This window comes from Anopheles aquasalis, chromosome 2 (genome assembly GCF_943734665.1).
Source record: "Anopheles aquasalis chromosome 2, idAnoAquaMG_Q_19, whole genome shotgun sequence".
Lineage (NCBI taxonomy): Eukaryota > Metazoa > Arthropoda > Insecta > Diptera > Culicidae > Anopheles > Anopheles aquasalis.
The window spans coordinates 69685647-69710659 of record NC_064877.1 but is presented as its reverse complement, the minus strand read 5'-3'; the positions used below and the strand labels follow the sequence as shown (position 1 = coordinate 69710659).

General features: G+C 48.9%; 2 protein-coding genes across 7 annotated transcripts in view; one reads left to right on the top strand and one right to left on the bottom strand.

The window, feature by feature from the left end:
- Window positions 1-1358: 1358 nt before the first annotated feature.
- Window positions 1359-2375, bottom strand: LOC126576823 (fibrinogen C domain-containing protein 1-like). The gene is made up of 2 exons (XM_050238129.1): window positions 2049-2375; window positions 1359-1991 (listed from the first exon to the last, which is right to left on the bottom strand). Exons 1-2 carry the CDS (start codon window positions 2373-2375, stop codon window positions 1359-1361), a joined length of 960 nt encoding a protein of 319 aa, XP_050094086.1.
- A 1513-nt stretch (window positions 2376-3888) lies between these two features.
- LOC126571081 (nuclear receptor-binding protein homolog) overlaps window positions 3889-25013 on the top strand; it is a 55873-nt gene continuing 34748 nt past the window's right edge. For 2 of the 6 annotated variants that reach the window (XM_050229321.1, XM_050229326.1), the window contains exons 1-2: window positions 3889-4007; window positions 6077-7956. The gene's annotated coding sequence lies outside the window, so the exon portion shown is untranslated. Of the gene's footprint in view, window positions 4066-6049; window positions 7957-16011; window positions 16034-25013 lie in introns of those variants that run through there. The other 4 variants (XM_050229323.1, XM_050229322.1, XM_050229324.1 and 1 more) reach the window with 4 other exon arrangements.

Genomic DNA, 25013 nt, shown 5'->3' with positions numbered 1-25013 from the left:
ACCGGGCCCCGCGGGTCCCTCGTATGAGTGTGGAGTGTGGAGGTGGGTGGTGTGGCCTCTCTCGGCGTGAAGTGAGCGTGACGATGGTGGAGATACGCAAAAACCCCACGGACCTGTGGCTGCTGCGATGCGATGAATGAACCTTCCAACCAAGCCTTCCAGTCAGCCTGCGGTCTGGTCTGCACGCCGGTATGGATTTTTATGAATGAATTGGCGTACAAAATGGAGGTTTCGTCGGCACGCGACGGTTAAGGTAAGGCCGTTAAAAATCACACATACACCGCCACCGCTCGGTGCTCCCGGGAGTTGACCGGGTTTTTTTCGCCCCCCCCCCCCCTCGCCCCGCATCTTTTCTTTGCGCACGAGTGATTTCCCGTCCAATCGGTCACCTCGACCAACGACCACGATTCGAGGCGGCTCGAGATTAAGAGGCTTCGCTTGCGCGAGGAGCGCAATTATGGAGTATGGAGTGGGACCGCCGCAAACGTGACAGCAAACGGGTAGGCGAGGAAGCTGGATGGTACCTATGGATGGGTGGTACTGGATGCTGGCTGGCTGACCACTTTCCAAACTGGGGACCCCCTGAGCGACGGAGAAGGTGCTGGGAGGTACACAAAACGCACTCCGCTCCTCTCTGAGTCATTCCAGGGGGGGGGGGGGGGGGGTTGTCGCTTCCCGGTCACCCGCGTTGGAGGCGTTCTAGTTTATTTCATTTCCCCATTGCCGCATCGCATCAAAGTGTTTGAAATTATTGCTCAGCCGGTCTCGTTCTGTATTTGATTTTTATTAAATGGGATTCTGCACGCAGAGAGTACACCGATGGATCTAATCGTCAAACAAACGGCCCTTTGAAACGCACCCTCCAGGCGATGGCCACAAGCTCACAGGATGGAGGATTCACGACCTTCAGAGCTGTGTTCAAAACATTCTTGACGATGCTGATCTCTGCCTTCAAACCAAATTCGGATTAGATTAAATGGTTGTCGAATTAGGGGAGACTCAAACCATAATTCCAGAGAACAGACGGTAGGAAAAGATTCTAGAAATGAGTTTTAGCGCAAGGTTTGAAATTCAAAGCCACGTGAATTAAGAAGAGAAGTGGATTTATTGCGCCATCCTTTTGCGAAAGTTTCTTCCGCCACAGTTACTAAAATTCAATACAATTTCTTTTCTTATGCTGTCCATCTGGAATAGAGTTTCGGATCAATTGAAGATCTTCATTCGCAAATAAACTTCTTTTCATTTTAATAATCATTTTTTTTAAACTCGTTAAAATACACTTTTGATTTATATTGTTTCGATTCACCATTGTTAATTGATCAGTTATCTCACAGCACTGTCGATTCCTACAATCATTTCTATGGCAGTTCGCGAATCATTATTTTTGACAAACTCAACCCTTCACGTCCTTTAAAACCCAACCAATGCATTGATTTGCGATCGACTGCATTGATGTACCGAGCGTTTAGATTCGCACCGCTACAACTATTTTGCCACCATGGATTTTCAAACCATTCAACACAATTGAAGGTGGTTGTACGGTCATTATCCCGGTCCTTCGTTGAAAACTTCATACCGTTGTCACGAATCATTCCATCACCTGCTGTTCCGCTGTACTTTCCCAGCGTTAGTTTGTAGTCCTCATTCTCACTACCTATTTTGAATACATCGTAGCGAGCATACACTTCAATGCCGCTGAAGTCCTTTAACTCGATCATTATTTCGTGTGGCCGTGTCGTCGTGATCTGGTGCATTTTTTCCAAGCCGAACCAAAATTCACCGTTTAAGTCGCCAAAACCCTCGCGGTATTGGGTCCAATTCCGATAAAAATCAACCGACCCGTTGAACCGATGTTGCACCACAAGCCAGCCGCCTCCATTTCTCTCCTGCTCACAAAAGGCTTCAAATGGGGAAGAAGCTTCGTTAACACGGATTAGGTAAATTCCCGATATTTTCGATGTTACGGCGCTGCAGGATGCAAAAGCAGGTTGCTCAGGCTGCTTCGGGAAAACGTTTAATAACTGTTCACGAATCTCATCCTGATTGACGCACGTTTTTTGTTGCTCCAGGATCAGCGAGGATTGGTTTTGTAGAACACTTATTTGCCGCCCTAAGGTGCTATTCACTGTTCGCAAAGCCAGCAGCAAATCGCTCATCGTGTTTTCTAGAGATGCCTTGTAACTTTCCATTTGCACTCGGTATTCAAGCATTTCGAATAATTTGCGATCCACGTTTTCCAACTTCGTAAGCAGCATTTCCAGCCCGAATCCTAAAATTCCATCCGCGGTGCTGGCGATGGCGTTTTCCGGACTGTTGATGGTTTCACCCACACAAAAAGCAGCACAAAACAACAAAAAGCAAACTGTGAGCTTCATTTTCGGAAGATCGAAACACTCAAAGTAACACCGATTCAACTGCAGATCAAGTCGGAACTGTGTTTGAATGCTTTCCCAAGGGATGTTTGATACTTGATCAAATTCGTAGCTGCCCGCAGTGTATCGTGAGAAACATTCTCGAACAACATGTGGTACCCGTAGGCAGCAAACCACGGCAAAAGATTTGCTTCATGATTTGCGGTCTCTTCGTTTGATAAGTAATAGAACGGCGGTGCAAATTCAAGAAGCATCACCCTCTGCTACGAAGCCTTTGCACGATGAGCGATTGATAAAGGACGCGTTCTTCTGCTGTGGTTGTGAATAAGTGATGGTCAAATGTGAAGTTATAAATGCAAACAGACTATTCAAACAATCCGTTTGATAAACTGTAGACGATGACTTTGTTTCGCACCGATCTGACCACAACAGTTCTGGCGGTCATGAAACAGCGGCAGTTATCGTTATCACGAGAAGCACGAGACGTACGCTGTTGGCCGCTGATTCGGAAATTCCGTACCACACAGCCTTACTACAGTGTTCAACATTTCTCGTGTGTTATGAGCTTATTTGATCGTCGCCCAGCGAGACTCTGAGCCGAAGCTGAGATCCCCCTTTGACAAACCACATTTTCTCCTGTTAAGGCTCCTGTTAAGGCTTAACAGAAGCGCGCGCCATACAAATTCTCCCCTGTTAAGCCTTAACAGAAGAGAGAAAATGTGGTTTGTCGAAGGGGTATCGATTTGGTACTAAAAAATGCAAGCAAACTTGCACGCACATTGTTTTAGAACATCGATCGATGATGAGCGTACAAGCGTTATCTTTTGTACGATATCTTGGCTTATTCTTAAGGCAAATTTAGCAAATATAGCAAATAGCAAATCATCTCCACACAAGACAAACACCACCCACGAAATTTTGATATTAAAAATTCCGCACAAATTTCATCAAATTTTGTTGGTTGGTTGGTCTCGCTCTCGAGATATCGGAGGAAACGAGATAGGACCAAAGTGTATTAACAAAACAGGTAAAGTCATAGCACTTTGCACGCCGCCATATTGGAGTTTGATATTTGACAGATTGGAAGCCTTTGCTACGTTCATCACCCGGCTGGATACGAAAAAAATACGGAAATTTTCAATGGTTTTATCGTGAATAGTATCACTTTTGCGCGCTTAATTGATTCATACTCTTTCTTTTCAACAAACGAGCGATTAATCGGCCAATTACGGGAATCCGGGGGACCCGAAGGCCCTCGTCAGGACTGTCAAAGTGGACGAGCTTGTTTTGATTTGAAGGTGGCCAAAAGATTGTAATATCATTGAAATAATCCACTATTAACCCTTATGATAATTATCAATTTGTTACTGCTTCACTTTTAAGCACTTTTGTGCAATTTTAACGAGGTTTTTATTCCTCTTCCTCACCAAGTGGTACCAATTGGTACCAAGTGAGCTCGGCTCTGTCAGTCAGGAAAGCTGTCAAAACTGTGTGGTTATTCAATGCACCTCGCTCGTCCTGCAAAATACGTTTTTTTAAGCGCATTCGTGCCGAGCTAAAAGTCTAAAAAAATAGAAAAAATTCGTATTCCATAATCGTGTGCGCGAGTAGGACGGATTTTTCCCAAGATTTCTGGTGCGTGGTTCTCTCCGTGTGTTTCCGCTCCGTTTTGCAAACCTTTCACAAGTTCTCGGTACTGCAGCTCAGCCCCATTATTGCTGCGATAACTTTTGTGTGTCAGCGATTTGTGTGAGGTGTTTCCAGCTTCCCAGAATTACGTCGAGGATACCGCTGGGAGGAGTACTGGCCGCTGGTGCTGGTGATGGTGGTGGCTGGTGCCGGAAAAACACGCTTCCCGATGATGCCGGATGATAACGATAGGAAAGGGGAAGAGAAGAGGTGTTGGCAGCTCCTCTGCGTGGAACTGCATCGCTAGGAGGAGGCTGAGAGGAACACGGACGCGGTCTGTGCGTCGAAGAAGATAAGAAGAGATGGGAAGAGGCGCTTAGGAACGCGGAACCGCAGAGTAAAATTGGGTGGCATTTATGCTCGAAGCTGTCTCTCTCTCTCTCTCTCACTCTCTTTCTGTGTCTCTACGGTGGTACGGAACATTGGCGGAGTGTGTGGTCCTGGGGTCCCGAGGCAGAGGCTGCATGACGGTGCACGAAAAAACGGTTCTATTTCCTAGCACCTTCCGTGCTGTAGGGTGCGCGCCTGCTCGGAACAGCATTTCCGAAGGAGCATCGAAGGAAGCCTGTTTTGCCCTATTTGTTGCTACAGGAAGGCAAACCAGTGACAGCGGCGACTGTGGCCTCGGGACAGCACCCACCCCGAGTTCACCCCGTGCCCCCAGCAGCCAATCTGACTGTCTCTTGTGTCTCCTCCACGCCGATGGGATTGGCAGATGCCGGAGGACGGAATCCTTAATTGAACAGCTGCCGAGGTTACCCGTTTCCATCGGACGCGCAATGCACACACCTTGCTTGAACGGCACCGAAACTTCCCATTGCCTTCGAGTGCTGTATTTTGTTTTAGTTTTTTACCTTTTCCATTACCAAGGAACAATCGCTTGCTGTGACTTTTTCGTTGTGTCAACTGCAATGACTGCTTCATTTTTAGTTTGTTAAATCTTTTGACCAGTTCGAACCGCAATCATCGTTTATAGTGCCGTCTGACTCTGGGATACCGTGGGTCTAGCGCCAAAAGCATGCACCACCCAGTAGTGGACTATAGCCCCCCTTTTCTCTTGTTTCACCCTCCACGATTCCCCACTTCCTCCTCTGAGTCTCGATGCCTCCGCGATGGTGGTTCTGCCTCGACGCTCTCACCATGCGCGCTGAGCACGTTGTTCTAAAGTGGTGCTTGTTGTGTCCGACTAACCAGCCGTGTCTAGGACCGGGTTGCGGGCAGCGTGGTGCATGGCATGGCGTATTTGTCACCACCACCGGACAGAGAGAGCGAGAGAACGTACGGTCGCCCGTATCTGGAGACTGGATCGGCGAATCGGATGAGGTTGCGTCGATCGAACGCCCCTTAACTCCGCTAAACGGCTTGTTAAATCAATGTGCTGTGCACAGGAACATGGGTGTTCGGTTTGTGCGTTGTTTTTTTTTTTCTTCCTCCAAGAATCCTAGGACAGTTATCTTCTCTCTTGGCCACATTCGGGGGCTAGTAAACAGTCGATCAGATGGCTTCACCATCCTTGGGGATTATAGGAAGGGACAGTATTTCTTTTACTCCATTCCCAGAGACAGAAGGCGAGAGAGAGAGAGAGAGAGAGAGAGAGAGAGAGAGAGAGAGAGAGAGAGAGCGTACACCATGTGGCGCTTTGTTGAAGAAACCTCACGTTCTGGTTCTTCCGTGCTTGGCTTGTTAGCTTTACCGGGCGTCGCCGTACCAGGAAGAATAGGAAACATGATCGTTCTTGTACGAGCTTCATTTCCATCGACCACCATCATCGGCAGAGCGACACCGCCGCCACCACCACGCGCGACCGCCAGCATTCCTCCTCGCAGAGAGCAACGATCGCCGACCGTCGCCGATCATCAACGCCTCACACCATCGTCATCGATCAGCCTTCTCCTCCCCTTCCTCCTAGTGGACTGATCCTTCGCCAGGCACCTCTTTTCCCCCCTTGCCTAATAACCTTGAGAATCTGTTTCTCTTTCATTTATTAGTGGAATTAATTTCCTTATATTAAATAGGCGAAAAGCGACGCAAAGCAGAACGTGCAACTACCTGCTACTCCACCACAGCAAACGTCGCCATCGTCGTCGTCGGCACGCCGCAAGAACACAAGAAGGCAAGAATCGAATCAAGAAGGCGCAGAAACACAGAACTCTGGTGGTAACCAAACCCCCCCCTCACCGTCTCCGCTGACAGCAAGAACTCTGCGAATCCACGCGAAGAACGTGAAACCCCCCTCCCACCGTCTGTGTGCTGTGCGTCCAACGTGTTGTCTGTGGAACCAGACTGAGGGAGAAGAGAGAAGAAGAGAGATATTCGCACAAGGAACCGACCGTCGCCGATCCGATCGCCTTCAGAAAACCGCGAAGTGAGTTCACGCGAGCATCTTCATCTTCGCGCCGTTCCGGTTTCCCGTGTGCCTCATCGTGTGCGTTTGTGTCATCATCGGCCAAAAATCTGTTCCTTCTGCCATCGTGCGTGCGTGCGTGCTTGTTCTGTGTGCCTAGAGGCAGAGAAGACCATCTCCGTAGTGTTTGTTACCACCCGGTGCCACCCGGTTTGTGCTCTACGTGCTTCGTTATTGTTTTATTTTCGGTCGGGTTTTTTTTTGTGTTTCCTTTTCCTCTTTTGTTTTTGGTGCTTCATTGTGCGAGAACCATCGCCGGATGGTGGTCAGAGAAACGTGCGTCCGTTCGCGAAATAGTGCAAAAGCGTAAGCCGCCAACCGCGTGCACAATCCACGGTGTTCGGTCGTCGCCGCTGCCACTGCGTCCAGAGAAGGAGGACGAAGAAAATTCGCAAACCCCCCACCCTCCCATCCACGCGAAACCAGCGATGAAGCTGAGGCTGTAAAAGTAGTGAAAAACTTGTGCTTTCGTGGTTTTGTGGCCCCATCAACGTTCGTCTCTGCAGTTCACCAGCAAACGGCCGCAGCACCTGCGGGAGCGTGCAAAAAGTTTCCACCTGCATTCCTCCATTTTCTCGTCATTCTCCGACAAGCGCTCTTCGGCCGACACACAGGCCGACGTCAGGCACGGTTTTGACAGGTTGTTGTTGTTGTTGTTGTTACTGAGACGTTCACGCACGACGCCTACTCAGCAATCTGTTGGGCAGCCAGCCTCCGCCGTTCGGTGGAAGGAATTTCGCAAACGACTCGTTCGTTCGCTCGCTCGCTGACGCGGCTCGTGTGCTGACGTCTATTTCGTGACGTTCGTTCGTACACTTTGTGAGCATCGAAGAACGAAAAGAAGAAGAAGAAGGAAGGTGTGGTTCGTGCTTCAAAGAGCACGAGTGACAAAAAATCTGTCACAAAAAGATAAGCCCCTCCTGCACCAACCGCCCCGCGTTCCTCGCCGGTTCGAGAGTTCTGGGTGTCGCCGTCAAGGTCGTCGCGTTCAACCGGGTCCGGTTTAGCCCAGAGAGGCCGTGTGTACCGTGCGTGTTTCGTCGGTGTTCGTGTCCGTGTCCGTGTCCGTGGTGGTCAGTGCACGCGTACCTGGTTAAAACCGCCAGCCAGCCCCCCTTCCCCCGTAATCGCGTGTCCCCGTGGCAGCAGCAGCAGAAGGTGTAAAAGTACGAGCACGCGCACAGCAGGAGCAAGTGAGATAGCACCGGGTACCATCAGCAAGCGAGCAAGCAACGAAAACGCAACGTGTCCACGAGGCGCCTACTGGGTCGCCCCCTGCTCAGCTCATCAGCTGTTGATACACACCCAACACTCCACGCTGCTGCAAGCCGCTCTGGTCTGGTGCATCATCTTCCCACCCTCAGTGTCGTCGATCGTTCTCTGGTGCTTACCGCCACCTTCCACGTGCCCGACGTCGGAACAATCGTCGCTGGAAGCCCCAAATTAACTCTCAATGGAAGTGTGGTGTCTGAGAACGAAAGCTTTTTTAGGGTAAGTAGTAGGCCGCGCTAATCAAACTCCTTATCTAATCGTAGTGTGCGGCGCGCGGGGGCTGCAATTCTGTCCCCGATTTCCCGAAAGTGTTATCTGTTGACCCCTCCACCCCCCTGACTTGACTTTTGACGCCGGAAGGAAACGGAGAGTGTTGGTGTAATCCATCCAGCCAGCCAGCCCCCGACGCCGATACCATTAGTCACCGTCTGAAGGAAGGGTCATTAAAACGTCTGAGGGTGCGGAGAGTGCGGGGATTGACGCGATAAGACCAATATGAATCACGGAAGCAAGCGTCGCAATACGAGAATCGCACCGATCAGGGGATCGTTATCGCTGGGAATTTAACGTGATTAAATTCTTTTGAATTCTGCAATTCCATGCCCCATCTCCCCCGCCAATTGCAATTGCAACACATTTGATTGAAGAGGGAGGGGGTTGGATAATACGCACTGGATGACGGCACCATCAGCGGACTGTTCAGTATCGTCGGTTGTGCGCTACGCATGTTAAATCCTTGAAATGATTTAAAGCGGGCCAAACAAACGTACAAGTTTATTTGCAAATGTTATTAATGCAAAACTGGCGTATTTGTGTTTTTATTGGCGTCCTTATTTTTGAATTGAAATGATCTCTGATACAGACGCTATCAAATGATGAAGCTAGGAGCCGTATAAATGTTGAAAATGGCGAAATAGCGACGAAGAGAGATGGAAAAGAGTAGAAAAGCGCGTGCGATCAGCATCGGCAAAGTCTCTGTTTGAAAAGTGTAACAACCAACGACTAAAAGGATACTAAATTTGTGGTCTCGCTACCACTAAAGCCACCAACAAATTATGTCTGGTTGAAATTCCTTCACGTTGCAAGCTCCATCCGCATCAATATTAGCCGTGAGTCCTGGTGGACACTTCAGGCCATTGGCGTGGTGCGAAATAATTAAAAAAAGAAATGAAAAGTCCCTTCTTTTTTTAAAAAAAATCGGCTAATCAATGTTTCCCAAATAATGAAAACATATTGCACTCTAATTCAATCCAAATCTTAATAAATATCCCTTTCTTTTATTCGGTTATGCAAAAAATATTGCTGTTCTAAGTGACAAATTGACGCATATTGACAGATGCTTCAATGACGCCTACACGCCAGATCAATCTATTGACGTCAATCAACTTGCATGCCAAAGTTTGATAAATAAAGTTGAGTCTGGGAGCGGTTAATACCACTTTTTTTCTGGCCCCATTTTATTTTACTGCATTGCTCGTGGCAAATTACTGGAATTAAAGCTCTGGTCATCAACCATCGATCCAGGTTTGTTGGTCATAGCCTTTACCAGGAAAAAAGGGGGGAGAAAAGGGGAGGGCATGCATTTTGTTTATCAAAACGAAAGGGAAACACACATATGATGCACGCATGAGAAGGGGGCACCTCGATTTAGAATTACGGTGGCTCCCCCGCCCCAAGCGCTCCGAGGACGATTTTTACGATCGATATCGTGACACCACGGTTCCTAGCACGCTGGCGACAATGGTGCTACGCGTGGCATAGCGGGTGGCAACAGCCAGATGTTTGCCAATTTTCGCATCACCAGACAGACCACCGAGGAATGGTGCGAATTTTGTGGCCTCGGTCCGAGATTCACGTCTCTTTTCGTGACCTTTTTTTGTGTCTTGGCCATTTTCACCAGACCGCAGAGGGTTGGTTCCTTTGGATTTTCCCTGTTTTATGTTTTGGATAAAGCGGAAAATAACGATCGACAGTAGTGTGGTCGACGCGTACCAACACAAAATACGCCAAATTCTATGCGCGATCGCGACCAAGCGACCACCGCAAGACCGCACCGTCGTTAGCATCACTGTTTGTGCAGCCGATTTTTGTTTCCTCAGCGGCCACAGACCACCATTTACTAAACCTTCCTCCCTCCCCTCGGGCTGTGTGGTGACGCAAACGACGCTCTCTGGTGGTTTCCTCGTCCCGCTTCTTCATTTAGATTCCCCCGTTCGCCACGGTATGGACGAGAAATTGCGCTCGATCTCCTCCTGCTTCCTGGATGTCGACAACGACGACGACGTGACCGAAGGGAAAGGGGTGAAAGATTGGCCAAAGTTGCGAAAATAATTTGCAAACGTGTTGTTGTGCGTCACTCCTTCCCCCCTGGATCTCTTCACTCTGCCAGAGCTTTGCAGGCTGATGGATATGAATGGAAATCGGAGATTCAAAGGTTTTCACTTCGACAATGACGCGAAAATTGATCAAACAAATGTTGCAAACGATTTGAAAAACCAAACAAATTAGCAAACATGTTTTGTAAGATAAAATTTGGCAAAAAATGGCGAAACATTTGGTTGCAATTTCTCCGGCACTAGGCGCCAGAACGAGTCACGCCACGATCCAGAGCCGATTCACGATGATGATGTGAGATGTTCGTGATCATCCTCCTCAGCGAAAGCGCACTCGGAACGGGAGAAGAAGAAGCACCAACAGCAGGGAAGCAAGCATAGACCGAAATTCATGGCGTGGCAGCAGAGCGAGCAGAGAGCAAAGTCAAAAGAGAGCAGCATGTTCGCGAAATTAGATGATTAAGCAAAAAGGCATTTGAAAGCGGCCGCGGCCGCAAGATGCCGATGCCGGACGCGCCTAGCACGAGCACCACGCGGGTTGCAGATGATGAAAGAGAAGTGGTGGCCCCGGGAACCGAGCACTCTCCTTGTACACACCTGTACCCGACGACGATGTCGATGCTGGTCCGCTGGCCTCCACACACTCAGACACTCAGACAGGAAGCACCGGTTGAATGATTAGCGCATCGCAGCTCTAGATTGCAAAATCTAAAGAGTGAAAGGAGGAACGAGAAAAGAAGGGAAAAGATCGACTCGGATCGCGGATCGCGGACCGGACAGAGAGAGAGAGAGAGGAGAAGGCAACAGCCGCCTGAGGTGTGGAGTTAAGATGTGAATCGCAATCCGAATTCGCGAAGAAAAGAAAAAAGGGGTATTCGCAGGCGCGATCGCGAACATCCATTAAAAGTTTGCGAAAACGGGGAACGGGAACGAGCAGCAACGCGCACCGTGGCCATTTTTCGCGACGACCAAAAGTTCATCGATCTCGCCTCACTTCCACCGTCCCTCTGCCGTCCCTTGCACTGTTTATTATGGTGGTCGGGATTGCCTTTTGCGAAATGCGTGTTGTGGTCTTCTCTTCCCCTTTCTTTTCTATGCTGCAGCATCGTACTCTGGTCAGTTCTTCGCACGATCAATCATTGCAACACCAAGCCCCTCTGACAACATCTCTTCTCCGAGTGCCCATCTTGGGGCATCCCGCGGGGGCTCGCGAGAGAGAGAGAGATTGATAACATAGACCTAATGCGCGTGGCTGCTAGCCTGCTGCTGGTCAGTTGCAACCTAAACTTCTTCCTGCTTCACATCACAGGCCGAGGAGTGAAGCGCCATCTTGTGTTTGAGCTCTCGCCAAGAAAAGGGTGCGATCACTCAGGTACGATCGCACGATATGCGCCGCGCAGCTAGGTGATTGATTTCCTATTTCACTCGGAACATCATCATCATCATCATCATCGTTGTGTGGTCGGGGTGGCCTCGTTGTGGGGTGGTCAGACCCCCGGGGGAGGGTGGGAGCACCGTGAGAAGATGTAAACAATCGCGATCCGCGATCGGTAGTGTGTAGTGCGTTGTCTACCGCGCGGAATGCATCACTAATCGCGCGTTAGTCAGTGGAACGGTTGCGCGGAGTGCGATTCGCGTTTGCATTCACCCCCTGGGTGGTCAACGCGGAATATCGCTACCGGAAGTGAGTTGGCGGAGATTCCGCGCTGGTCGCTGGTAGGAAGAGAAGATAAAGGAAGTGCAATGAACGGCCAGCAGGGTACGGTACCGTCGGTGGTACGATGATGAACTCATGCTTCGGATTCGGATGGATGGATGGACGGATGGGGGATTCTTTTACGTCCCAGGGACGGGTGCTCAAGGTTTGCGGAATGGAACTGACGGATCCGGCACATCGCACCAGAGTATCTGTTGTGTCGGGGGGGTCAAGTTATCAAGAAATGAGTAAGAATTTCTGAGTGAGGGCGCCTTTTGATAGCGACCCTGGGGTGTCCTACGCCTGCCATGGAATGCCCCAAGGATGTTAACGATGCGTTACTTCAAGGAGTGTTGATACTATTTACATTTCAACGTCCCGATACTTAAGACCAGTCTGTTTGTATGGCTCAACAAATACAAAAATATTTTTCATTATGGTTTTGACACCTGTGCTGTTACCTGTTCTACGCTCTAAGAAACTACTATCATCCACCTGAATGATATATTTTCATAAAATCTCTCCTCTATTAAAGTCTGCCCTTTTGTGCAAAAAAAAGAGAGCCTTTTTCCGTATTGTCAGCATCCTAAACGCCCCTTAATAAAACAAAATCCTGTTGTGTGATGTTTTGTAGGAGCCACCTGCATTATTCATGTTTTCCGTTTTCATGAATATTTGAGTCGATTGTTTGAATTGAAATCGATTTTCCCGATTTATGGTTGATGGCTTAGTTACTGTTCAGCCGCCAGTGCCAGCGACCGGTGGTTTTCGTCTACCGTTTGGGATCAATCGAGCATGGTCCTCCAATTTGTAATCCCCTCTTTTTTTCGGAATCAATCGCGCGATACTTATTGGTCCGTTTTATTGCAACGCCGTTTACCATTTGTTTACTTGTCCTGAAAAGCTTCAGGAAACGGTTCCTTTTCTTAAGTATTTTCCCGCGAAGGAGCACTAAATTTGTGTTTTGTCTTCGTTGACAAAAGCCATAATCATCTATCTAAAAAAAAAACATTATTATCGGATTGAGTTGAGCATAAATCCTTCAGTAACGATCAACTAGAGGATCGTTGTACTGCCAGCAGCTGTGATGATTCCAGCTTCCTGCAGCGTTATTTCCATTGCTATTTGTAATACTTTTCTAGCGAAGCCACGGAGTGTCTACTCCCCAATGCAAAGTAAAAAAGCGACATTTTTTTCCCTGATTTATTGAGAAATATACAGGGTGCGCCATCAGGCGGTTCCCGATTTGTAAAGTTGAATGACTGTGTCATTTTTCAACTGATTTTAGAAAATAAACCAGTTTTATTTAGATTGTTCTATACCATTTACTGCGCCTTACTCAAAATATGATATCGATCAAATGCCCCCCTTCAGTCGGCATACAAAAAGGAACACTTTTTAGGGCATTTTGCATTGTATTTGAAAACATTTAGGGAGTTATTTTGGCAGTTTCAGCTCCAATATTTGCTTCAAATCGTTTCATAGCCTTCAATTTGTTTGCAAAAACCTTATTTTTCAAATAGAACCACAGCCGGCAAAGGAGGAAACCACCGTTTACTCATCATCCATTGCTCGATCGCAGTTTCCACTATTGACTGATTATTTTCAACGTAAAGTGTGACAATTTCAGTTCGCTCTTTTCACGTGAAGTGATGCATTATTAAAATGGCATAGACTGACGTTTCAGAAACTGGCCTATTTGTCCAAATCGATTGAAAAATGACTGAGTTATTCAACTTTAAAGTAGAGTACCGCCTGATGGCGCACCTTGTAATTGTGACGTTATTACAATCTTCTCGAATCAAAGGTTATCCAAGATTGAATTCTATATGAAATGCGTGTTCCCCGAGCGAGTTAAGGTCAAACAGCATCAGGAACACTCTGGCCTGGGCTGTCAACGCATTAACACCCTTTACTCGCCCCGTCGTCAACTTCGGCGGATTCCTTCGATCGGACACCAATCAAATGAGCAAACAAGCGCCGGCCCGGCCGCACAGCTCATGTGTGATCGCCGATTCCCGATCGCACCTCGTAGCTCTGCGTACTGCATTCTTCTTCTGACGATTGTGAGGATCGACGCACGCCCGCCCCACGTCCCATTGATTGATTTCCGCATCACGACAGAACGACGACGGGGCGACATCCGATGCGATGTTAATTACTTCATAAACCGTGCCCTCTCACTCCCCCGTGAACCATTCTTCTTTTCCCTTCTCCTGACCGGTCGTATGGTTCGTATGCTTCGAATGCTTTTACGAAATCGATACACGTGCCCCCGATGTGTCCCCATGCACCCACCCCGCCACCACCAGGCCAAGTGGCGTGCTCCTTGGGGCTCTCTCTAGCTGTGGTTGCGGTTGGAACGTGATTTTTTTGCGTTTTTTTCGAAAACCATTCGTAGATCGCGTGGTCGAATAGTGAAGTGGTGTCCCCGGTTCGGTCAGAAAAAGAGCGTAGAGCGTGTTCTCTGTATTGGGCCGTGCACGAGGTGTGGTATGCACGAGACACACCACCCCCCCGAGCCTTGTGAACTGAACTGAACCAAAGCAACAACCCAACTTCTTTGCTCCGTTGTGACTGTGGGAAGATAGGAATGTGCTGTGCTGCCCGCTGTTGATGATGAAGCCCCCATGATTATCATTTGTATGCATAAAGTTAATCCATAACCGTGCGCTATCATACCGCACCACCTGTTTCCTGCCCGATCCGATGTCCATAACCATCGCGCACCTCACCTCACGACGACCGAGTGTGCGGTGTGCGTGCGATGGTGCTTCTCCCCGACTTCTTCTTCTTCTTCTACACTAAATAAACATATTTAATTTCCAACCATGGGCAGAAGTAGAAGTTCTTGTTGCCGGTTGGCGACGGTTGTGCGCGCCCTTCGTTTTTAGACTAAACAAAAAGAAAAACTTGGCTTTGTGGTGTGCGGCATGCATCGTCGCCCCCAACCCCAATCGGTTTCTTGTGGCTGCTGCTGCCGGTGTGGCTGCCTCTTCGCCTCAAGTTCCTGATTAACGAGGTTTTGCGCTCAAATTACATTTTGGCATGCCATGGGGGCGTGGGGAGTGAGTTGGAATTGGAGAAACTTTTTTGCCAGTTTTGCCATTTTAATTATTTATTCCGTTTGTCATTGATGGTTTTCTGGTGAGGCGCCCGGCGGAAAACCTCTCGCAATCCACCGCCTTTTTGGTGCTCTTAACGATATTAATACGTTTTGCTACTTTAAAGCTGGACAGAAAGAGAGAAGGAGAGAGGGCACAGTGTGGCCGCAGGTCAGGGACGTCCCAAACGGGTGTCTCCTTGAGGACAGTTACGTTTGTGGGTGGTTAGCATACGGTTTGCGGTTGAGGAATGATTTCAATAATAAGCGACATGTTTTAGTGGTGAAGCCTTCCTCCTGGAGTTGAGGTATTGATCGAGGGTTGTTTGATCGTCTGTCAATGTCAATTCGCGGGAGAAGCACCCTGCTTTAGGGGTTTCTATTCGAAGCAGAGGGTTTTAAATTAAATGTGTGATCGAAATAATCAAAAGAACTTATTTTTTTATATTTTTCTTTAAATAAATACGGCTCCATCCGTGAATTATCTTAAAAAAGGAAAGGAAGAATAATCATTTATGTTTTCCAAATGCATACTCGATGAGACACCGCTTCATATTCCAAGAAAAAAAAAATACAAAAAGCAAAACCACCACAGAGCACGTCGTGCAGATCGATTTGCAAACGACTCTCGAACATTCAGACATTCAAAACCATGCACCGAAGGGCTCTGCGGAAGTTCAACCACAGATCGCATAATGAGGCCCTAGGCATACGCCACGGGGACTGTGTTCTCAAGGACCTCGGTCCTGCTCGGAGTGTGCGCATGTTTTACTGTTATGGAGACACCATCTCTACCGTGGCTACCAGCGAGGCTACTGTTCCTAGAGTTACAGTACCCGCGCACCCATTCACGTTGACAACATGATCAATGTTGCTTAGTATGCGCTGCCGGTGCGCTCTTTCGCACTCGACTCGACGAGGTCTCAGTAGTCATCACCGTTCCACCGTCAACGCAGACCAACACCAGGACTGGCTCAGAAGCACGTGCACGGAGCTGTAACGAGGAGACGAGGATTGTAACTACTTCAACCAACTGAAACTATAATTCTTTTACATACTTTGTCTCGTTTTAGTACCGTAAAGAACAACACAGAAAGAGAGAGAACGATTTCCGTGGTCGCGTGCATGCGCTCCCTTGGTGTGGGATTCAAATTCATTCGAACGGTACCTGCAGCGAGAGAGAGCGTGGCTACTGCACCTGATTTGCATACCTTTGATTCATTCTGCTCAAGTATGCACCAACGCATCGGGCCTACAATGTGGCCCTGGAGTGCGTCGCTCGGTTGCTCGGTCATCTACTGATGAATCACGCCAATCGTGTCTGGTAGCCTGGTGTCAACCTTCCAACTGATGGCGTTGGCGTACCGTCGCATACCCACGGCATGGCCATATGGTTGGAGATGGAGGAGAAAAAAAAAGTCTCGTCCCCAAAAAAGGGGGAACGCCGTTCGCGATGCGTCATCGTACGCTGGATTGTAATCCCTCGTCCCCGTCCCGGGCCCAGTCGCCACCCGGGGATACCCGGTGTATGACACACGGCATCGTGCTTGCACCAGACAAGCCGCCGCGGGAGAAATGGCGAAACCTGATAATGAGTGGCTCGGGAGTAGTTTACGGTGGAATATGGTGGTGGCTTCCACGTAAGAGGAGCGGCGGCCCGTCATATGTTAAACCAGACGCGAATGGTACTCTGCGTGTGTCTGTGTCTGTGGGTGTACCCCAGACGGCTTTTGACTCCGGCACGCAACGCTCGCACCAGACACCAGACCGACCTACCCGTCTGACAGCTGTTCCAAGCGTCGGTGGGCCGGAAGAGGAGTGAAGAACGTTGTGGGGCGTTTTTCGGCACCAATCCTGTTACGTCATGTGCGTAGCCAGCCAGGTGGCCGGCCAGGCTCCCTAGAATCATTAGTTTGACGGTCGATCGAAGCCACCACGGTTCGAGTGACCTTGGCCCCCCGCACCGGTAGTGGCGAGGCCCGGCCAGACCATTGCGGTACGGTGTAAGTGATTAATGGAATGCTGCTAAACCCATTGGAAGCCCCCCGGACCAAGCGTTGGAAGAGGGAGCCTTTCAAGCGGGGAGATCCTTTTGAATTCTCGGTCTTTTGTAGCCGGACGGCCTTGTCATGCCGATGCTGCTCGTTGTGGAATGTCATTTAGCATACGTTTAGTAGAGCGCCCTCCCGCCCTGCCCCCAATTGTTCTTCTATTTGGGATCGATGATCCAGAAACGAGGATGGGATGGTGGTCCGTTACCACAGCATTCCCGGACTGGTCCCTTCCTCGTGCTAGATGCTATCCAGTGGCCAGCCTGATGATGAAATGGTTGTGATCGATCGACGGCTGTGCTGGGAACTCTCGAGTTCTCGAGGTATATCATGCATTGATGATCGAGTTAATTTTGATTCAATAATTGGTCGCAGCACAACACTGTTGTCCACCGAGGGGGACGGGGCGCTCCGTGGTGATGGTGGTCCAGCAACGAATTACGTAATGTTGTCGGAAAACACATCCGCTTAAGCCGCTCTCCAGTGGCGGGCGGTCAGACAGACCGGCCGTTCACAATGTTGTTTGCTTTGCATTAACGTCACAATAACGTTGATGGTGTGTGCGCGCGCGCGCTCCCCAAACACACATTAGAACCGGGAACGGGGACCGAGTGGGTGGGTGGGTTGGTGACACACACACCCAACCCTCAGCGATGCCATTGGAAAAGCTCTCTCTTTCTCGCTTTCTCACACGCAGAGAGGGTTTGTGAATGCGTTTTGTGTGTCAACCCGAATGGTGGTCCGGTTTGTGCTAATTTCTGTTTCAGAAAATAGAACACACCCCGCCGTCCCGTCTGACCAAAGCACTCTCCTCTCTCTCTCTCCTGCCCCCATTGCATGGGGACAGGAGTGGCCAGCACGAAAAAACCTTGGCCAACACGCTTCGTCCCCAGCCGATGGTCAAGCGACGTCGTCGGCGACGGGCGATGGTTCAACCACCGGCCAGGGGGAAGCCTACGAATTCGCATGATTTATGGAAGGCGTGCGTCTAGACACTGGGCAAGGACGATTTCGGTGCTTTTGCTTCTCGTCCTACACTTTCGAAGCTATCGAAAGAATGGTGATGGTAGTCTGCGTCTTCTGTTGCTTCTTTGTTGTTTTGTCCAGAAGCATACTAGCTGGCTGGCTAGCTGGTTGGCTTGCACGCCATCCAAGGCCGCCGTAGTAGCATCCGTTGTGGTGTGGTGTGTGCAAACCGTGTGGCTAAGGAATTCAATTTTGCCAATTTCGCTTAAAATTAGCTCCATTCGCCTGGCTGGCAGGTTGGCGTGTGTTTGCAATGCGCGCATGTTGTTTACATGTTCACGTGTTTGATCGTTGCACAAACAGAGATCAAATGCGCGTCCCCGGTCCGGTAATCAATCGATCACCAATCGGTCAATTTGATGGAGCTAGAATGCGAGATCGTACAAGCATTCGATCGTTGGCCAAGTGTGCTGTAAATGCATGGTTCTTTCAAATCGCTCCATAACTGAACGGCAGCGCAGCAACATTGAAACGATGAAAATAGATCCCCCCCCCGGCAAGCACACGAGCGATCATTTCGCCAAGCAATTTCAGTGACTGTGACAATCTTAAATCTGTCGTGGAAAAGAACGACTATTTGCCCGAGAACCTTCTCAAAGGCGGCGGCGGCATCATCTTCAAGAGAAGGTACCGAAGGTCATCCACGCGACGGTGATTGGCGTCTCAAGAGGAACGAGTAATTAGATCCGATCGGCATCGGTCGGCCGGGCGGGCGGGTGCGTCCCAGTGACCCGTGCGATTTGTACGGATCAATAACTCAATCTCGAAGCCTCGATCGCTCGTCGGCGATTAGTCTGCGGACTCTCTGCGCGGTCACCACCACGCGGTCGTCGATCGTTCATCGTTCTATGGTATCGGTTCTTGTACTGCTGTTATTTCTTTCGTTGAAATGGAGCGGGACGTACGTCTGGACAGGAAGAACGGACGCACGGACGGACGGGCGGAAGAAATGGAATGACGACAGCTCGTAGGCAAATAACCCCGTTGCGTCGGTTGCTGTTGGCCCGTTGGCAGCAATTGACGCACGAAAAGGGCAAAGACAGAGGCGACTAAGACTAGAGGGGCGCGTACTACGTACTTGCTCGTCGATAACCCCTCCCTGCAACCTCCGGCACTCGCGTGGTGCAGTCATTGATAAGTCATGTGTATATCACGCCCATCCTGGGCGAAAGGGAAAATGTGGTGGAAAGACAAATCTTGCGCACGAAGACGAGTTCCGTACCGACGATCGCCGAGTGCATTGACCGCCAGATGCGTAGCGGCTGCTGGCTGGCTGCGGACAGGAACTGATCGACGAGGAAATGCAGCCAAAGAGACGTCGATCGTCGGCGACGACGGCGAGAGTCTCTGTCCGCAGCGGAAGTATAAATGTCATGCGAGTGAGTGCCTGTGACTATCTGCTGTTGGAACATGGCATGCCAGACTTTCGACCCACACTACTTTACCGGTCGGGTTGCATTTTATATTTAACACAAAGAAAGATCCTCTCTCTCTAGCGCAGTCGGTGGTGCAGCGATGTTTTTGCCGGGCAAACACATTGCAGGAATAATTAAATAATCAGCAAACATATATGAACCCGCCGCCTTCAACTACATTGTTGTAGACGTCGTCCCCGGGGTCCGGGGACGATGTTGCATGTCCTCCTAATGCATTAACCGTCCTTGCTTTTGTATTATACCTGCAGCTGGTTGTGCCACTCTCGTTCTCTAGCTCGCTGTCCGTCTGTCTAATGGTATTTATGAAGCACTCTTCCGTTTTTTTGCTATTTGGCGTTGTTGTTTTTAGTGTCCTCTGTGCGAAACCACCGCGCACCACCATGTGGGAGGTGGAAACTCGTCGGCTCGTCGGCTCATGATGCCGCGCCGCCCTCTCTGGGGACCCGTATTTACTCACATTCTGTCCCGTGTCTGACCATCGCTTAGATCGTTTTTTTTTGTTTATTGTTCAAAGAACTATCTAGCAAATGGCGAGATGCGGAGCGAGTGTTGCGCATATTTTCTTATTGTTTTCATATTCCGCATGTTGTTATTTTTTTCCCCTTCAAATATTTAAACAAGTAATAGTGCACTTCACCTCGTCGATGATTCACTTGCCTCGTAGAGAGGAGCCCGCGCAGTCTCGATTTACGGTCGAGGGCGGAAAGGCCAAGGATAAGTGAAGCGTTGAGGGGTTGAGGAACGCACAAAACGCCTCAATATCATGATAGGGTTAAAGTGGAATGCCAAGAAAATTAAATTCCAAGACACACACATATTTCTCACAAACTGCTGTGCGCTGCTGCGATGCTTACGGTATTTGTTTTTCCACTTTTCTGCCTTAAAGGCATCTACTCTATCGTCGAACGAGCAAATTGCAATCTTAACCACCGCTGCAGGTCACTGTTTGCGTGTTAGGAAAAGGTCTTCCAATGATAACCTTTCGCTAAACGGGCAAAGGTGGCCGATGGCCAATGTAAACATTGAACCTGGAATCTCCAAAAGACACCGGTGGTCCAGGGTTGCTGCGCTCATTTTGCAAGCCTCACAGCAGCATCGATGATGACATTTATGAGCCTATGGAGTTTCCACTTATAACTTTGCGAATTAATTGACATTTAAAATCTAGCAAGCATTGGGTGTATTTGCTTATAGTGAACTGACTGCTGCTGCTACTGCGCGTGGAATAACTTCTGTTTAATTATGTAATAACCATTTATAATACCAGCTCTCTTTCGGTGTAACTTTGGTGTTCTCTCACAAGACAACTGTTTTTATGCCCTTTTCGGCACGGTGGCGGAACCATTCGAGAGAGTGCAGCAGTGGATGAGATCCTCATCGCCCCCTTGCCTTCGTCCGCCACACTCTCGACGTCTGGCGACCGCAGCAGCAGCAGCATTGGCTCTCCTGGCTTGTGCAGCTTTGCTTTGCTTTCCTCTTTCCGCTACTCCGATTGCGGTTGCACAGCAAGCCATGTGTGAAATGCAATCAAGCTTTTCCAACTTTCCCAACCTGATCTTCAAGCCACCCACCGGGCGTCCGTCGGTGCCTGTCTGCCTGCCTGCCTGCGCGCCCGCATAGCAACAGCACCTCAAGGCGGGTTTGAAGCTTTTGCTGCTGCTTGCGCAAAGCCCCAAGCTGCTGCCGTCTACCAACCACATTCCGAGATGTCCAAAATTGGATGATAAACCGTGAGTGCAGTAGTAGTAGTGGTAGGAGCTTCGCGTGGATGATGGAGGTGAGGTGGATTTATCGGGAAAATTTCTCCACCGCTCACGCAACAACCTCTTCTTTGCTCCTCTCCGCCCCCGGGGCGCGATGCACCAGAGTTAGTTGCAGGCCAGCTGCAGAAATAGAGCCACAGGCGCGACGACCGGTGGCAGCGGCATCTGTTTGAGGAAAAGTGAACGCTAGTTGTGCCGGGTGGCAGCACTGCACCATATGCAATGCGAGGGATGGTGTGAGAGGGGAAGGCACTCCAGCAGCCACTAGCACGTGACGCAGGGCGGTGGCGGTGGCGGCATCGGCACCACAGCCAAACTTTCACGAGATTGAGATCGATTGAGAGCCCAGAGCTGGCTCGCGCTGCTGCTGCTCGCGCGAATCGTGATTTTCCATTTCGATTTAATGAAATAGAAAATTAAACAAAAACCCGTTTGTTGTGGGGCCAGGGAACATTTGCTTCGTCTATTTTATGAGTACTGTAAATCTTTTGCATCATTTGATGGGTTGTGGTGGTGTATCAACAGAATAAATAGCTTCTCATCGATTGCACTTCAAATAATGTAGCGTTAACCGAGGCGAGGCGACTCATCAAGTCTCAGAAGGCTGTGGGCAGTATTGGATCGTGAGAGGGTTGCTGCGATCGTACTGTCTTGTCACAAAGTAACTCCCGATGGTGATGCTCCAGGTGCTGGTAGTTCTTGGACGCACCGAAACACCGAAAAGAATGGTTTTAATTTGTGGGATTTATATTCTCCTCCTTTTTTTGGGACTATTTCCTCTTCCATCCATGGTGTGGTGCTGCTGATGGATGGTATTTAAATGCACTGCTGACCTGCTGCTCCGATGCTCCACTTCTTCTATCAGCATATCTTTTACGATATCTTATCGTGGAGCTGTAATACTTAAGTAGCCAGTAGGCAATAGTGTAGAGTGGTATCGCGTGATTCGCTGCACCACATCTTTCTGCACAGCTCTCTCCTTCGTTGTGCTGTTTAATGTATTGGTTTTCTTGCTAATAATGGGGCATTATTGTTCGCGTACAAGAATTTAGATTTCGTTTGTGATCACGCGCGCGTGTTGTAATTTGATCTGCACGGATCGTTAATTGAGAAATTTATGATTCTTTAACGCCACTAACAACAAAAAGTTGTGTTGGCACAAATCGCTTTAGTGTTAGAAAAAATCAAATCCTGTAGTACAAAGAATAATCAGTACCAGGTGTATGCATATGAAACCGTCCTTTTTGATTGGCGAGAAAAATGCTTTTTCTTGGAAAATGGAGAAAAAATATTCTACGAAGTAATGGCAATCGTTAGCTACACATTTTAACTTTATCTTAGACAATTTTTGGATGTCTTGACAAAAAAAAAACCGCCAATCTGTACCATTTTTTCAAACTTTCGTAAAAAAGGAAGCGCTGCTTAACGAATACCTGTCGCAACGATGCAATTGTTACCATTTATGGCCTCTACCGTGTCCTTGGCCGATATTCCGCGCGGTGGCGGACATTTTCATCGAACAAAATTGGTTAATTTTGTCGTTTTTTGATATTTTGGTTGATTTTTGTCACAAGTCTCGGTCGAGATTGATTAATTGTTGCTTGTAATGATCATTAGTAACCGTTTTGGCCAATAAGGCTTGCAATTTGATAACTTCTAATATTTTCTATGGTTGGAGGTTCTCTCATTTATATCACTACTTTAAAAAAAATTGAACCGCACTTTGCACTGTGTTTCAGTGAGAGCATACCCACCGTAACTTTCAATAAAAATTTGATGCGATTCTGCCGCCGATTTTATGAGATGGAGGCAAACAACGATCGATATTCGCGAATCGCAGTTTTTGAGAACGGAACTTGCCATTTTAATCGCAATGAAAAGTGATAGTGCTAAATTAGAAAAAGTGAACACCGATTATGTTTAACGGATGCCTAATGAACAAAATAAAACACTTAAACTGACTCCATTTGGCGTAGATGCATACCATGATCCGCGAAAAGCTCCCGTGACAGTCTGGTAAATAATTGTAAACAAACCCCACAACATGATGATGAATCCTCGCTTCAATCGAACATGCCGGGCGGCGAATCGTAAGCAAATAATCTATTGCATAGCGCGGCCGATGGCGAAGGATTTGCTTGAAAAGACACATCACCTCGCAGGATGAATGATCTTTATTAGAGCCAAAAGCCCTCCCGGATCACTGAACACACTGCGGGCACGCACTCATCGTCACCTAAGCCAATGCTTTGACACGTGCCCGGTCGAACCGATTGGAAACGTCTTCATTCAATCTCAATTTGGGTGAAGGAGAGACGAACGACGTGGAGGAGCAGCGAGTAGTGTGCTGTCTGGATCGAGTGGATCACTGACATCACCCCATCCTTCGGCTTTCTTCTCCCGCCTGCTTGTACCGGTACCATGTCGAGCAAATAGTGTACCATAAGTCTTCCACGGAACAGTTCGTTCGCTCGCTCGCTTGGTCTATGTTCCAAGCGAGGGTCGTGTTCAATCTTTGTGGCTTTGGCCACATATGCGCTCTCCGTCCGCCTGCTGTTCCAGACTGCTCCGAACGATACACATAAACGCGCACCATATGTTGAACAACAACTCATCTCACGCCCACGGCACTTTCCCGTGTCCCGTCTTATCCGCGTACTCATCTCATATCGCCAAAAACCTTGATTTCCATCGCGAGCCGAGCGCGAGATCCGAGGATTTCTGTTGCGTGCGTGCGAGCAAAAAAAATGGCGGAGGTCCCGTGCCGCCGGTGCGACTGGAACCGAGGGTATCAGGGTCCGTGAGAGAGGTTATGTTGTCTGCCGACTGCTTAATCACAATTAAGCCGTCATATTTTATCAATTAACTGCCGCCGTCGTGCCGTCGAACTGCTGCTGCTGGTGGCCTGCGGTCAGAAATAGGAAAAGGCAGATCGCGAGCGCTCGCGCGAAGATTGTATATCGTGTCTGTCTACACTTCTTCCCTTCCCTGTCTCTCTCCGAGCTTGTGGTATCTGAGGTGCTGCTGCAGTGGTGGAAAACAGCGATTATTACCGGGGGTTTGAAGAGGTGATTTTGGGGTGGTGGCGAGTCAGCGGATGGATTTCGGGTTTTTAGGAGACCGTTTAGCGTGCCAAAAATATCCATAACTAATGGGGGAGGAAGGCGAGAGGAAGAGAGCACTTCAAACTGCGGCGCAAGAGCTGCGGTGCTCTGAACGGCATTCGTGCGTGCATATGATGCTTCATCGGTTTCAGCGGAATGGCATACGCGTGCTGCAGATTTCCCAGAGCCACGGATGACGTGTTTGTGCAGTTTTCAGGGACGGCAAGGAAAAGGTGAGCCAGTCCAGTGAGAGAGTAACCAGTGCCTGGGGATTTGACTTTCATTTGGTAGTTTTTTTTTTTGTAACTATAATTCATTCCAATGTTTCACCTTTCAAACCAATTTCTCCCTTCTAACAACCGGCGGCAACAGGAAGCCCATTACTACTTCGGCCACGATATTGCGAAATGAGGGAAAAAATGGCAAAATGTTGCAAAATTGAACTCTTGGCTGCGATGAAGGGGGAGAATGGCGAGCGATTACGAACCGGCAGGTTTTCCGCTGGACCATAACTTATCGGTGCGTGTCGTTTGAATTGCATTTTGGGTCCTCTAGAGTTGCTGCTGCTGCGACTGCCACTCAGTGAGCTGATGGATAAGATGCAGAAGAAGAAGAAGACGGTTTGACACTTTCCCTTTTGGAAAGTGCGTCGCTGCCGTGTGGCCAAAGCAACCACCTCCTCTGGGGCGCTCCTTTCAAACTGCAACTTCTTGTTCTTCCATCCGTTTTGTTTCCCGCGTGACTGCAATGACTTTCGATTTTTT